The 14,808-nt window shown below is 44.5% G+C and overlaps 1 protein-coding gene across 1 annotated transcript in view; it reads right to left on the bottom strand.

Annotated features, from left to right (window-relative positions):
* Window positions 1–559: 559 nt before the first annotated feature.
* The window catches only part of LOC118691203 (neural-cadherin-like), a 62,168-nt gene continuing 47,919 nt past the window's right edge, over window positions 560–14,808 (bottom strand). The window contains exons 26-33 of the mRNA XM_036390315.1: window positions 13,909–14,032; window positions 13,167–13,347; window positions 12,124–12,290; window positions 11,154–11,418; window positions 8,697–8,877; window positions 7,512–7,756; window positions 5,858–6,012; window positions 560–2,953 (exon numbers count right to left, since the gene is read on the bottom strand). Coding sequence (XP_036246208.1) covers window positions 2,585–2,953; window positions 5,858–6,012; window positions 7,512–7,756; window positions 8,697–8,877; window positions 11,154–11,418; window positions 12,124–12,290; window positions 13,167–13,347; window positions 13,909–14,032 — 1,687 coding nt within the window. The 3' untranslated portion in view covers window positions 560–2,584. The remainder of the gene's footprint in view (window positions 2,954–5,857; window positions 6,013–7,511; window positions 7,757–8,696; window positions 8,878–11,153; window positions 11,419–12,123; window positions 12,291–13,166; window positions 13,348–13,908; window positions 14,033–14,808) is intronic.

The following is a 14,808-nucleotide window of genomic DNA, read 5'->3' as shown; positions in this document are numbered from 1 at the left end:
AGCTGCAAATGAGTGTGTCCTATTACTGAGATTGTATGGACACAAGCTCCCAGAGGAGTTTGGAAATGTTTCCTGCCCTTTGTTTTAGTCTCTTATGTTCTGTACAAGGTGGGGCTCACTGTCAGTGCAGAGGCAGCTCCGAGGCTCTGGGGCTGTTTCCATGTTTGGTTACAGGGCAGGGCCACAGCTGTAACAGGAAGCAGCAGGGCAGCAACATGTGGAACAGCACTGAGCCATCTGAACATCTCTGTGCTCTGTGTGCCCCATGTTTGTCACCTTTAGGGTTCCTGGGCACCACTTGTGCTTGTTGTCGCTCTCACCCAGGGAACAGTTCTTCAGGGGTGGAGGAAGAGCTTTGATGAGGTCTCATTCCCCTGGGGAAACCCAAAGTGGTTTTTGGGTGGGTAACTGGATCCTGAGCCCACCAACAGAAGCTTTTCGGGAAGTTCAGCACCCATGACTCACATCTGTGGAAGCATCTGATCACAACTGAGAGAGAAATAATTCAACAGAGTCCACCCTCAGTCATCCTTAAACACAAGCAAGGCACAGACACCCAGGACAGAAGGCTGGTTTATTATTTATATGGTGCCTGAGACAGGCAGGACACTTCACAGGCAAATAAAGACAGTGTTGGCCCCAAGGAGCTTACAGGCTAATTAAATTAAAACCAGCCAAAGCACCAGCATGTCCATAGGTATGGGAAGAACACAAGGTATGTAGACAAACTTACTGCTGTTTCAGGAAGGAACAGATTTTTGTGCATAATATATACATTTAGTTCATTTCCATACCCTGCTTGTGACTGCTGAGATGATGGAATACAGGAGCTGGCAGACTGGACTGGTGAACACTGCAAGATGTTTCAGCCAAGGTTTCCTCCCAGGCAAATAAATGGGTCAGTAAAATTACAAAATCACAGAGACTGTGCTGTCTGTGAACCAAAACCATTGGGTGTGAGTAAAAACTGGATTTAGGTTTTCCAGAGGACAATGCCCAGCACCTGCAGTGTGTAACAGTGCTTAATGGTGCACTCAGCATTTTCCAGAGAGTGGCACAAGTGCACGTGAGAACAAGGTACTGTGTGAACATTTCTCATTTGGGAAACATGCAAACTGAGCTGGCCTGCAGACAGCATTCACCTACTTATGGGTTTTCATAGATGTATAAAAATAACAGCCAGACCTCTCAAAACAAGCTACTGAGCAAAGCAGTTTCAGTGTCTGTTACAATACATTGTTTCATGCTTTGTTTTAATGAAACATTATTAGAAACTAGGATATATTCCTATTATTAGCTCATAATATATAATGTACATATTTCATATAGTTTACATATTATAATAGATATAATACACATATAATACACAGAAGAAACAGCACAGCTTAAGATTTAGGTTTTGCTGCATTGTACTCCATTTATCTGTACAAGTGGTCTCAATTAAAAAAATAATAATCAAAATTAATTTAGTGGCACCTTTTCTCTTCCAAATATTGTCAAGTTTAAGAAAAATCAGGGATAGTAGGTGGACATTAAATGGTTTCCAAAAGGGACTGATTAATTTAGAGCATAAAATTCCACCCCCTGCTACTGCTGTTAGTTTTGCCCTATGTTTCTCTGTCCCCAGATATGTCCTGCAATGATTCTATCAAAAGAAATTTAAGGAAACATGAGGGACACAGTTGTAGATGCAAATGGCACAGTTCAGGCTGGTTTAGGCTCAGTTTAGCAGCTCATTAGGAATGAGAGATTGTGATGTACTGTGGTGTTTGCTACTGAAATTCCTGACCAGCCCCCTTTGAGTCATATAGCCAGCACACCTGGCCTTTTCCTTAGGAAAATTACGTAGTTGTAAGCAGCTGGGTTCATGTGTTATGCCTAAATCCAGTTTCTGCCTTTGTATGGCAGCATAAAGGGATTTCAGCACAGTATAAGTGATGTTCCAGTTATCCTTCTGCTTCTTTCCTTTTCCTCTACCCCTGGACTGGCACCTGCACTGTGATCAGTGAGCAGGGCTGTCCCTGGGCACTGTGGGAAACTAGAGGGATATAATACACCACGGACTTCATTATGTGAGAAAAAGACAAGGTGGTTTTTTCTTCAAATAACTGTCAAAGCACCAGAAGCAGCACATCCAGCATGCTTCCCTCAGCTCCAGCTCACCTCAGGCCAGGTGCACTGGATCCCTCAAGAGTCCTGTATTACTTTAGTGATAAAAAAAGACCTGTACTTCTTAACCACGGTATGTGAATACCTGCATACCCTAGATTCTCTCTTTATTCCTCCCAGTAAGTTTATACACCAAAATGCAGATGTCCAGCATGTCCCAAGGTGAGCTCCTACCCAACCCTGCTGGCCAATGTGCCTCCTTAGTGAGAATCTGAATCCCTGTTGTAACAAGGAAAAAAGGCCGGGTGTGGGAAATACAGAGCAGGAGTATAAAAAACCAATGTGCCTCCTTAGTGGGAATCTGAATCCCTGTTGTAGCAAGGAAAAAAGGCCAGGTAGGAGTAATACAGAGCAGGAGTATAAAAAACCGTGCCTCACCTCTGCCTCCAGAACTGCAAAGAGCAGCCTTGGGGAGCTACAGGTCTCCTGCCTCTCTGTGCGAGTACAGCTCCCTCAGTTTCTCGAACTTGGGTCCCCACTCGTGGATGTCCTCGCCGGCGCTGCCGCCGCCCAGCCCCGCGGAGCTGAGGGAGCTGAGGGAGCTGAGGCTGCCGGCGCTGGAGCCGGCGCCCTCGGTGCAGAAGACGCGCAGGGAATCCTGCGGCGGGCCCGGGGCGCGGCTCTCGGCCTCCCTCAGCAGCGCGGGCAGCGCCCGGCCCAGCGCCGCGCCCGCCGCGGGCCCGGGCCGCGCCCTCACGGCGGCCGGCAGCTCCTTCCTCCTGTGCGCGGGGTGCGCCGGGCTGCCTTGGATGGACACCTGCAGCTCTGCCATGTTGTAGGCGTCCTGCAGGGAGAGACGGGGCACAGCGAGTTAATACTCTCTGTAGGTCCCACAGGTTCGTGTTCCGGTGGGAATGAGAAGGAATGAGGGCGGGTCAGTCTGTCCGCTGTGAGCACCTGAAGGGTTGGGGGTTCTGCCAGCTCTGCCACCTGCAATGCACCTGAGGAAGCCTGAGGAACACCTGTGCACTCTGCACTGCTGCGGTCAGGCTCAGAATCGAGTCAGATTTTATCCAAAAGCAAATAAATGTGACAGAAACACCCCAGCTTTTGTTCTTAAATTCAGATCCAAAGTGTCTTATCATGACTGGACACTGATCCTACAAGTGTGGCAGAAGATGTAAGAAAAGGTATTCACAAACAGCATGTTAAAGAAATCTTTCTGCAGTAGTAGTTCAAAAATGTACTGTGATTTCTGATAAAATTTTACCAGTCTCTGGAATAATGCCTAATTATCTTACATGGCAGTGGCACAATTGTAAGAGCCAAAAACTACTAACTCCCAAAAAAGTCACTAATTCCCTCCCAGCTCAGCTGAAGTAAATGCTGTCTGGGAATTGTGCCACAGCCTCTGGCACAAAGCTGCCAATGCCAACAGTTAATGGCATTCAGTGATCAGAATATTTGTGCCACCTGCAATGAACTAGTCCTGTCCCCAGCATCCTTTGCCTCCCTACAACCCAAAGATTGTGTCCCTGGACTGATTTACAGGCCAAAGTAGAATGCAGACAGGTGGAGGGAGACAGAATTCATTAGAGCAAACAAATAATTATTTGTATTGCTAATACTGTTCATGGTAACAGGAGCCATCAGTGACAGAGGTGTGGAATCAGCACTTCCCCAAAGATTTCTTTAGCTGTCCAGCATGGGGCATTGTGCATAACCACGTTGTAAGAGAGTAACTGAGGTAATCTCAGTGAGTTTACTGAATTTCCCCTAGAGGCTGAGAACAACTTAAATTCTCCCCATCTGCAATCAAAAAGCTGCCTAAGTGGCAGGATGGGGTTTGGGACAGGAGCTGCTTATTCCCATTCCTCCAGAGACTTAGGAGTGCTGGTGATGAACACCAAGACCTGCAGCCCAGGTCCCTGCCTTAGGCACGTCCTAAGTTAGTGCAAGCCCCATCCAGCCCCACTCTGAGCAGGGATACCAGGAGAATCCATGACATGGAGCAACTCTGCATCATGCACAAGTTAAATGGAGTTGTTCCAATACAGACTTGAGGATGCTCCCTTCACTGAACTGGGTGATAATAAAAGCATCCTTCACTGCTACTAATTGTTCATTAAAATGACACATTTCTTCTGATAATAAACCCTTTTTGGCTGGCCATCACAAACCCAACTCAAGCCCTGCCTCTGGGTCCAGAGCTGGCTTTTAACATCTGGTGGTCAGCTGAGTTCAGTGTATAATCAACAATGCACTGACCTCCTCCAATTTTTATGAGTTCCTAATTTCTCTGGGAGAAAATTTTATTTATTTCAGATGCAGAAACTCCTTCATATAACAACCCCTTGTCCTCATAGCCCTACCATCCACAAACATTACAAAAATGAAACTCTCTTATCCAAGCATGATCGTTTTGTGGAGATAACATTAGAACATAACTAAGGTGGTGTAATTCTAGGTATTTTGGGGGCTGGTTTGTTTGTTTGGGTTTTTTAAATCTAGACAAACAACTAGGTTTTAGCTTAAAAAGTTTCAGCTACAATCCCAGCCACTGTTAAATCTGAATAATTTAGGAAGAGTACAGAACCCAGAGAGGCTTCACTCCAAGCAGTGTTTCTTCAGGCAGAGTAATAACCTCAGATGGAGATCATCAAGTCACTAATTTGGTTCCAATGCTTAAAATAAGGAGTGCATTTTAAGAACTCTCCAAAAGTAATTAAACATGTCATACAGTAACTGTAGATTTCCTCAAAGAGACCTTCTGGGTGTAAAATTGCAAAATATTGCAGAGGAAGTTAATCTGATTAAGGAAAACAGGCTTTATAGCTGTCTATGTTATCACATGGGAAATGTCTGTGTTTATTATGGTCCCACTAATTCACCAAGAAAATAAGGATACTCTGCAAGTGAGAATATTTTTAAATCACTGGCTTTTTTGGCCTTCACACTGGTACCATGACTATTATTACCTCTGCAGAGTCACACCACCCCCTGAATCCATGAAATGAACAGTTGGCAATGACGTTTCCTACCTTTTATAAATATAGAACTCATCTAAAGGTCAATAAATAATCTATTAAGAGTACTTGTTTATAATATTCACTGTTTTCCTTCCAAGCTCTGCCTTTCACTGACACATGAAAACTTTAGAACAGCCTGCAGGAATGTTAATAATACCTGCTTTGGGTAAAATCTGCTCTACTCTAAGTATAAACAGCTTGTGTTCAGTGGTGTATTTATCTCCAAAACACAAAAATGCAGAAAGGTTCTTCCATAACCACCACATGCTCCAGGGCCTCAGAAGAGCCAATTCAGCACCTCCCCTCCCCAACAAGGGAGGTGTGAACACCTGCTGTTGGGAGCAGGGTCTGGAAAAGCCTGGCCATGAGCAACACACACCAGGCTCTTCCAAGCCCTTGGAGCTCCAGCAGAAATGAGCCTTGAGAACCTCAGTGTCTCCTGAGCCCCAAAACCAAACCCAGCAGCTGTTCACTACTGCTAAACTCACCCTACAGGCTGCTCTCAACATGCACTCAGGATCACTGGCTCTAAGAGAAATTAAAAATGGATAGGCACTTATCTCTGCTTAGGAAACATGCACCCTCATCCAAATAATTCATTTGCCAATTGCAGGGCTGAATCAGCAGAACGAAGACTGAGGACAAAGCACAAAATGCATTTTCCTTAGCACGGTGAGGCACCAGGCCCCTCTGAATTGTAACATAACAGTGATCCTTACTTCATCTTGCTCCCCACCCCCTTCTTCGTTGTAGTTGAGGATGTTTTCCCTGATGTCCTCCAGATCCTCGGGATGAGCAGATCCATGGTAAACGCCTCCGTGCAGACCCTTGCGCGTCCTCCAGTGAGCCCAGAGGAAGGCGGCGCTGAGCAGAGCTGTGGGGACACAGGAGCAGAGCACAGGTGATGCGGGCACCAGCATCCCCAGTGCACAGCAGGGGCTTCCCAGCAAGTGCCTGGGGTTTGCACTGTCCAGTGTGGTGAACATCAAACACAGAAGAAGAAAAGCCTTTAAAGAGCATTTTGCAGCACCCTTTAAAGCCCAACTCGAAGTTGGTGACTGAGTGGTGTCTCTGACCTGTCTCTGTCCTGTGTGGAGTTGAACTTTGTCACAGAAAATGCATTACAGAGGGGGACAAAGAAGAAATAACATGTTGACAGTAACAAACAGAATTACACACAAATGAAACACAAGAAGACACAAGACAGAAGAGGAAATTACTTTTAGATGTTTTTACTAGAAAACAAGAATCAGGCACATTTTGCCTTAGCATTCATTAATTTAAACATTTTTCTTAGATCCTGAAGTGCATTTACACAACTGACAAGCTTCAACATCAGATACTGAACATTCTGTTAATAGAAATTTGTGTATCACTGTGCTACCAACTCTATAAAAATCAATAAAAGCTCAGAGTAAGACCTCAAAGCATTGAGTACCATAAATTAGCAGTGCAGTGAACTAAAGAAACTAGAATCTCTTACAGAATATCTACATGGCAGCAGTTCTGTGGAGCAGCATCTAAAAGACCTTGGGACTGAAACTGGGTTACACAGAGATCATGCCCTGCACTCCTCTAACATAGAGATCTATTATCAACCTCAGCTATCAGGGATTCCAAGAGCTGCAATACCACTTAGCTTCCCACAAATTTGCTGCTCATATTTGCATGGCAAACATAGTATCTAGCAGAGTTGGGGAAAACTATGGTATTTCCAGACTCTTACTACAACTTCTGAACAAAACTGCCTCAATGCTAACAGCCAGGAGAAAAATCCTCTATCTTTACTCAGACAACCTTCCATAACATTTGAATAAACAAGAAAGACTCCAAGATGTGATCCTTTCTCACTAGTAACATCCTTCTGGTTTTCCTCTTTAGATCCCAAACCTAAGCCTGAAAATGGCTGAGGAAGACAAAATCAGCTGTTTAGGAGCTGGGACACAACTGGCAAGATGCAAAATCTGCTCCTTCCTGACCAGTATATTTCTATCAGACAAAGCGTTTCTCCTAGACTGAAAACTCTGTTTCATACTCAGCAGTATTTTAAACAATGCTTATCTGGTAGCAATTTCCACTCTTGCTGTTCAATTGCATTTGCTTCCAGTTAGGCATGTGAGCAGTTCCTCAGCAATGATGTGAAAATGTGAAGAAAACAAAACTGCAGAGACCTTCCATAGCTCACAAATGTTGATTCACTTAGCGATGGATGCACAGAGGGATGAGGAATCAGCGATGGGACTAGGGCAAAGGAACGAAGGCAGAGTTGGGTCTCCCTGGGGAGTTTCCGGCAGGAGATGAGGCAATGGCTGCTCAGGACAGGTGGACGCGTGCCTCACCACAGGTAATACAAGACGTAGTTGCCGTAGCTACCTAGGAGCGCCAGGAAGCAGACGCAGATGGCGAAGAGGGAGGTGAAGCTGAGGCCGGTGTCCTTGTGGAAGATGGCCAGGGTGATCTCGCAGTGGCGCCCGCTGTAGCCGTCGGGGCAGTGGCACTGGAAGGTGCTGGGGGACAGGGACACGCAGGTGCCGTCGTTGCAGGGCCGCTCGGCGCACGCCGTGTACACGCACTGCCGGCCTGAGGCGTTCTCCAGGATCATGTGTCCTGCAGGGCAGCTGCACACACCAGGGCAGAAGGGCAGAAGGGTTATTCTGGGAGGAAACAGCCGTGACAGGCAGCACTGAGGATTTAAAACACGCTCTGGTGACATTTTTTGCACGGTTTCCAAAGCGCTGCTGGGAGTAAGTAGTGTGACAGGTTGTAGCCTGTCCTGAGGCAGCTGTAGCATGAGCTCCACAACTTCAGCCCTTTATATCTGGGGCTTTCAGAAATCGGGTATTTCCACTGCTTTCTGCAAGATTACCCTTGTGACAACCAGCTGGCTTGGCCTCTGCAGTTCTGGCTAGGCAGGACAAGCTGTGCTATGTTCTTTGAGTTTCCAGAGTTAGAGAACTCCACTTGTGTGGACAGTGGCAGTCAGGAGAGTGTGCAAACATTAAGGTGTGTATAAGTAAAGTTTGCACACCACAACCAACAGGAATTAGTATTGTCCTGACTCCAGCCACAAGCACAGGAGTCTGAGCTCAATAGTGTGCTGTTCCCAAAGCAGCTGGAGGAGCCTGGGAGGGAACAGAGGCAACAGCCTGGGGCAGTGCAAGAAATCAGACCCTCACAAGAGAAAGCATTGACACTGCACAGCACAAGCTTCACAGCACAGCCAGGGAACTGTGCCACTCCAGCTCACACACCCTCCTGCTGTCCTGGCTCCAGGGTTTACAAGCATTCTGGATTTGCTGCTGCTCTTTAAATGTTTTCCATTAGACAGGCAGCTGAACTTGCTCCACAGTCCCTGGAGCCAGGCTGATTACATCAGCTGTGGTGGTGTCTCTAAAGACACAGTAACCTGCTTGCTGTGCAGGTGTCCAGCCCTGTGTGACACTGTGGTTCCAGGGATTTGATGAGATTGCCAGTGCCAGCCTTCAAGCTGCACACTTCAACATCCACCCTTTCCCACCTCATTCTGAAGGGTTTTGTGCTTCTATTTCCACCAATTACCTGCATTCATGCATCATCCACAAATCAATACAAATAAATTCTTGGTTGCAAGGGTTATTCCTGCAGGCCTCCGAAGAACAGCCTTCTTTGATGCCTTGGGCACTCAGTACTGACACCAGCTCCTTCCCATGAGTGTCCAGAGGGATTCTGTAATTGTTAAATCTGACATCCTTCATACATCCTACAGCAAGGCACAAAGAGACAGTTTTAAAAACCATTCAGCAGGCTGTAAGAATCATTTGAAGCAGCTGTAAGATTTGGCAGTTTCTGCTTAACAAAGGACACAGAATTCACTTAAACTCTCATAGCATTGTCCTTCATTTTTGGACTGAATTTGCTGAAGTTTTAGATCAAGATTCCCAGTGTTTTTCCACGAGAATCAAGTGCTGCTGCAGGTCTGTGTTGGTTTTGGCTGGGACACACTTAATTCTCTTTGCAGGGGCTGATGTGGGACTGTGTTGGGGCTGTGCTGAGCCCAGGGTTGGTAACATGGAGCTGTTTCTGTCATTGCTGAGCAGGACTCACACAGAGCCAGGGCCTTTCCTGCTTTTTGTAGGGCCATGCTGGGGAGGGGGCTGGGGCTGCCTGGGAGGCCTGGAAGGGACAAAGCCAGGACAGGGGAGCCCAAGTGACCCAAGGGATGCTCCAGACCATGTGGGATCACGCTCAGGATTTGCAGTAGGGGAAGGAGGAGGAAGGGGGGATGTTTGGAGAGAAGGAGTTTGTCATCCCAGGTGACCATTCCATGGGCTGTGGCCCTGCTCTCCTGAGGTGCTGAACATCTGCCTGCCTGTGGGAAGCAGGGAATTCATTCCATGCTTTGCTGTGCTTGTGTGCATGGCTTTTGCTTTACTATTAAACTGTCTTTATCTGAACCCAGGGGTTTTCCAGCTTTTACCCTCATGACTCCCTCCCTGATCCCACTGGCAGGGAGTGAGTGAGAGGCTTTGAGGGGCTGGAGGGGGTTAAACCATGACAGGGCCTTTATTCCCCCTAAGGTAGCCAGGGGAATATGTACCCCCTCCACTGTGATTTCCATAGAAAAGTCCAAATATTGTGGAGAATCTGTTACATGTGGATAGCCTGTTCTATTCTTTGATGTACCAGTAAAAATTATGTTAGGCTGTTTTTAAATTGTAGCTTATGATTTACCTTTATAGTATGAAGAACAAACCACAAATAATGGTGAGAGAGTCTTCAATCAGGGATAGAAAATTTGTACTGAAGATGTGTGACATTAACTTTGTATGCACGAGATGCCTCAGCATGAAAACATACACTTTGATTAATTAAGTACATTTTATGACTTTGAAGTCCTTAAAGTTTCAGCTACTTAACAGCAACATTAATAATCCTAATTAAAATGATCTTCCTGCAACCATTTGGCTTCTTTATTTACTTAAAAACAAACACTATTACTCCCATAAATAAAAAATTCAAAATATGCTCCCTAATTCATATCATAAACTTTATTTATTGGAATACTTCTAGTAAAGCAATAGAAAACAATCTTTTTCTAAATAATTTGTGATACATTTAAGTTGTAAATTATTACTCTATTTAATTTCTCTCCAGGCACTTTTGTATTACTCATTGAAGTACTTTTGTGTGGTGAAAAGATGACCAGCTTGCTTTGAATGGATTTACTAGGACCTGGTTAAAGAGGTGAACGGCATGGGAGAGAGGTGACCTATAGACACCAGGCAGGTTTAACCAGCAGTGATGTGTGTTCCTTGGTAATAAAAGCTGATTTGCTTTACTTACACTGTGGGTTTAAGCAAAGGCCAAACTTCCACCTGAGCTCAGAGTAAAGAGCCATGGATATCCCAAACTTCCAGTTCTTTATATTTCTCCTTCATGGAACTACTCAATTTCCAGGCTGGAAACTGATTTGCATTTAACACACACTGTGACCTTATCCACTCAGTTGCTAAAACTTCAGATTTTTAGCTTTAATTCAATAAACCATTTCTAATTTTAGTTAATGCTTTGACGGAGTGTAAAATCCAGTAATACCGAGGTAATAAACCGGGGTTTGGTGTGTGTTATGCAGTGCACATATAAGATGGAAAAATTCCTTTTAGCATAGGAACAGATGTGTTTGGGAGGGAAGGAGAGCTGGCAAATGGACTGGACAGAACCATGCACTGAACCAGCTCTGCCTATCCAAGGCAGGGAGCCATGCACAGTCTGCCTGGGAGAAGCTTCTGGATCTCCAGGTACCAGCTCTGCAGCCAAGGCAGGAGGTGATCATCATTGTTCCAGGTCCAGTAGCCAGGTGTATTTGCAGGCAATTCCCTGCTGTACCTTCTGGTCAGAACAGCTTATCCATCCTGTTGCAAAGTGTCATGCAGGAAATCTGTGTACTTTGGACTCTACATAACAAGAAGGTTTCCTGCACTATTTTTTTTATTTTTACAGGTCCATATTATGAACAGTAAGATCGAGAATTCCTACCTTGAAAACTCCTGTTTTGATTGAATGGGTAGGTGTTTCCAAGGACCAAGCTGCTGGGGTCAATGACAATCTCTTTGTATATTCCTGCTGCTTTAGTAATCTCTCTCTTGCCACCTCCTTCATAAAGGCGAAGAGTAAATTCATTTTCATTTCTCTCCAGTGTGATGTGATGCCATTCACCATTATCAATGTGGTAGGAGGGAAGGCTTACAGAATAGTTTCCATCACCCAGATTGTATGAGACCACTAAGAGTCCCTGAACAACCTTGTGGATAATTAAAAAATAGCAAGAAAGAAAAGAAAAGTCATTGCCTGGCATTTTGTATTGACCTGTAACTTCAATCTTAAAGCATTTGTTTAAATTTAGGGTATGTTTACACTGCCCATTTAGGTGTAATATAAAAATTCTGGAGGTGTTACTGAATTAGGCAACCTAAATGTGGTAGCAATACACTCAGTAGTATCTAAGTCACCTTAGGAGTAATTTTACCCTGATCTCTCTTGCACAAATTTATGGGGTTCTTCTAATAATTGAGAGTCTGGTGTATCACAGCTACAGTGACAGCTCAAACCAACATGGCTGAAGAGGTGACTTGTTCAGTGGTGTGTACAAAATGAGAAGGTTGTCACTCTAAGAGCCTGACATCATTAGAACTGCCACAGGCACCTTGCTTGGCAGAGTCTGAACTACACAGAATTGGCCACATGGTTCCAAAGGACACCAGGTACACAGCCCATTCATCCTATTCTGTATATAACCTGTATCAATGTGGGCATGGAAACCCAATGGGATACCACAGCTGAGTGGTCAACATCTCGAGTACAGGATCAGATGTGTCTATCCATAAAACAAATCCCAGACTCCTCGTGCTCAGCATAAGGCTTTTGTCCTGTTTCCATCTGTTGAGCGAGTGTTTCTCTGAGCTGCGTGTGGCTCTGGTGCCACTGTCACTGTGACAGGAGCCCTCACCTGCAGGGTGATGTGCTCGTCCCTGGCCCGGGACAGCACGGTGGCGATGACGCCGTCGGGCTGCCGCGTGCGCACCAGGGCCTGCAGCAGTGTCCTGCGCGCAGACACACTGACAGGCAGCTGGTAGCGGATGTGGCTGCCTGCCTCAAACCTGTACTCCGGGGCCACTGCAAGAGAGAGAAACCTTTAAACCATCTCCTGAGGAGAGGGGAACACTGCTATTGCCCTTAATGTCATAATAAGAGTCAAAAGAAGAAGAAAACAATTGCAATGCACAGTGTGGATCTGTGAGACAATTTGTCCTTTGGGACATACTCCTGTATTTATTTCCACTGCTTCTCCAGTCACTCCCACACTTCATTTTCCTCTGTAAAGAGGAGTTCTCCCACCCAACTAGATCCTGCTAATGGCTCCTCCTTACAATGCTCACATGGGGTGACAGCAGGGAAGCAGCAGCACCTCTGACCAAGAGAAGAGACTGCAGACCAAGTATCACAATGAAATTTCACAACCTGATATTTTATAGTTGTCTTTCTGCTGCAAACTTTGGCTCCATGAGAGCTAAAGATCCTACTATTCCCAAAGCATAAATCCTTAAGCCAGCAGAGTCTCTTCCTGACACCAAAAGAGCAGTGATTTCTAATTCCAGTTGCATGGTTCTTATTCTTCACAGAAAGTGGTACTGGCACACTCATATTTTTTGGGTTATTAGATATTTCTGAAAGTGTAAACAAATGCAAATCAAACAACTGTAGCAAAATAAAATACTTTTTCCACAACTTTTTTGTCATGCAGCCATGTCATTATACAGTCATTACACAAAAACCCTCAGGTTTAAAGAAATGTGATCCTGTACTGAGAAAGCAATTTCTCAAAGTGAATTAGAAAAGAAATTGTTAACAAGCACAGGCAACTACACTGCAACGTGGCTTTACATCATGTAATGTAAAACTACCCCAACAATTATTGCCTGCAAATATTTGAAGTTTCCTGTACTGTAAAATTTAGCAGCCTACACTAATGAAACAGAAAAGCAGGTTCACCTTTATCACATCGATAGCCATGGTAGCCTGGCAAGCAGTGACACGCAAACGAGCCCCAGTCCCCAAGGCACCTCCCGTGGGCACCACAGGAGGAAGATCCCATGGTCTCACAGCTCCCATCTGTCAGGGTGCAGCCAGGGAAGCTGTTCAGGGACTCTGCAGGAGACTGAAGGTCATATACCTTCAAGAGACAATTCATGACACAAAAATAGTATTTGAGAAACATATTTCATTTTTAAACAGAAATAGCTGCACCACTTCACCGTCTGTTCCTCATCTGCATTGCTTAAGTTACTAAGTTTGCTTTTTGACATTCAGATGTTAGCTGATTTTATCAAGAGCATATTTTGCCTTTGAATAAACTCAACTGACTACAAAAACAAAAAAACCCTAATACTTCCTAACAAAGCAGACAGCTGGCATAAATATACCGTTATACAATTGCCATTCAGAAGTTCCCTGAATGCACAAAGAAGTTTGGAAAACAGCTGCATGAAACAGGGGATAAACAAACACACAGTTCCTGCCTCATTAATACATCTCCTTCTATTGAGAAATAACTTTTCAAGGTACTGATTCTAATTATCACAGGAAAACCCAGAATTTTCTTGTATTTTACACTGATGCATGTGGGCATTGAATATATGGATGGAAGCAGAAGTTTCATGTGCAATATGAATCTCCCAAAAGTTGAATAAAGCAGCTTTCTTCTCTGTCAAAGCAAACATTACTCTGCTCTTACCTGAGTATCCAAGATGAAATTGCGCAAGCAACCAGAAAAATGTTTGTGTAGCAGTTGTGGGTAGGAATATGGTATGGACTCTTTCACACCACCCAGCTGAAGAACATGGTTCACATTCAAATACCTTTAAAAATCATATCAATAATGAAAATAGATGTGCATCTACCAAACATAGGCAGATAAATAAATAAATACATGGCTTTTTCAAATTAGGCTTTTTAACAGTAGAATGCAAATACTTTATCTTCTCTCTCTGAAATAAAGCCCTTTAAAATAAAGGGTATTTTTTAAATATGACAGTGAAACCTGCTGGAAGTTTAACTGTGGGACACTATTACATTTTGGGTTTGCATTCAAGTCGGAAACAGCTGTGATATTCTAGACACCATATTCTCCTTCAAGTGCTCTGTGTGTACACAGGCAGCCTATGCTGTAGGAACACTACAGCAAAGGCTGTTCTGTGTATGAGAAAACTCAGAAATCTCAAAGTTGGGTCCATGTGGTCTAAAATGCATGGTAAACAGTTCAAGCTCTGCACTGTCTCGTAATCATCTCTCCAAGCCAAAGAACTCCATGCATTTTAGTCCACATACTTTCTTTTTCCCAGAGTTATCAAGTCATTTCTTTTGTTTTCATTTATCCTTATACTTTTCCTTTTCTTTGTGCTCCTTTCATGACCAGGAGAGCTCCATGCAGCTGTGGACAAGGCTTAATCCCAATGCTCTTCAGAATGCTTGCTTGGACTAACTATTCCACAACTGAAGTGTCTTTGTTAGTACAAAGGTTTCCCTAAAAGATAACCTGAATATTCCTCACTGTAACTTTAGGCCCTGTACAGAAGAGATTGTCTAAATCCTCTTTGTACCATTCTTTTATACACGCTGAGACTTATCATATCTC

The sequence above is a fragment of the Molothrus ater genome, chromosome 12, assembly GCF_012460135.2.
Source record: "Molothrus ater isolate BHLD 08-10-18 breed brown headed cowbird chromosome 12, BPBGC_Mater_1.1, whole genome shotgun sequence".
NCBI classification, from domain to species: Eukaryota; Metazoa; Chordata; class Aves; order Passeriformes; family Icteridae; genus Molothrus; species Molothrus ater.
This window is presented reverse-complemented; position numbering and strand designations above follow the sequence as displayed.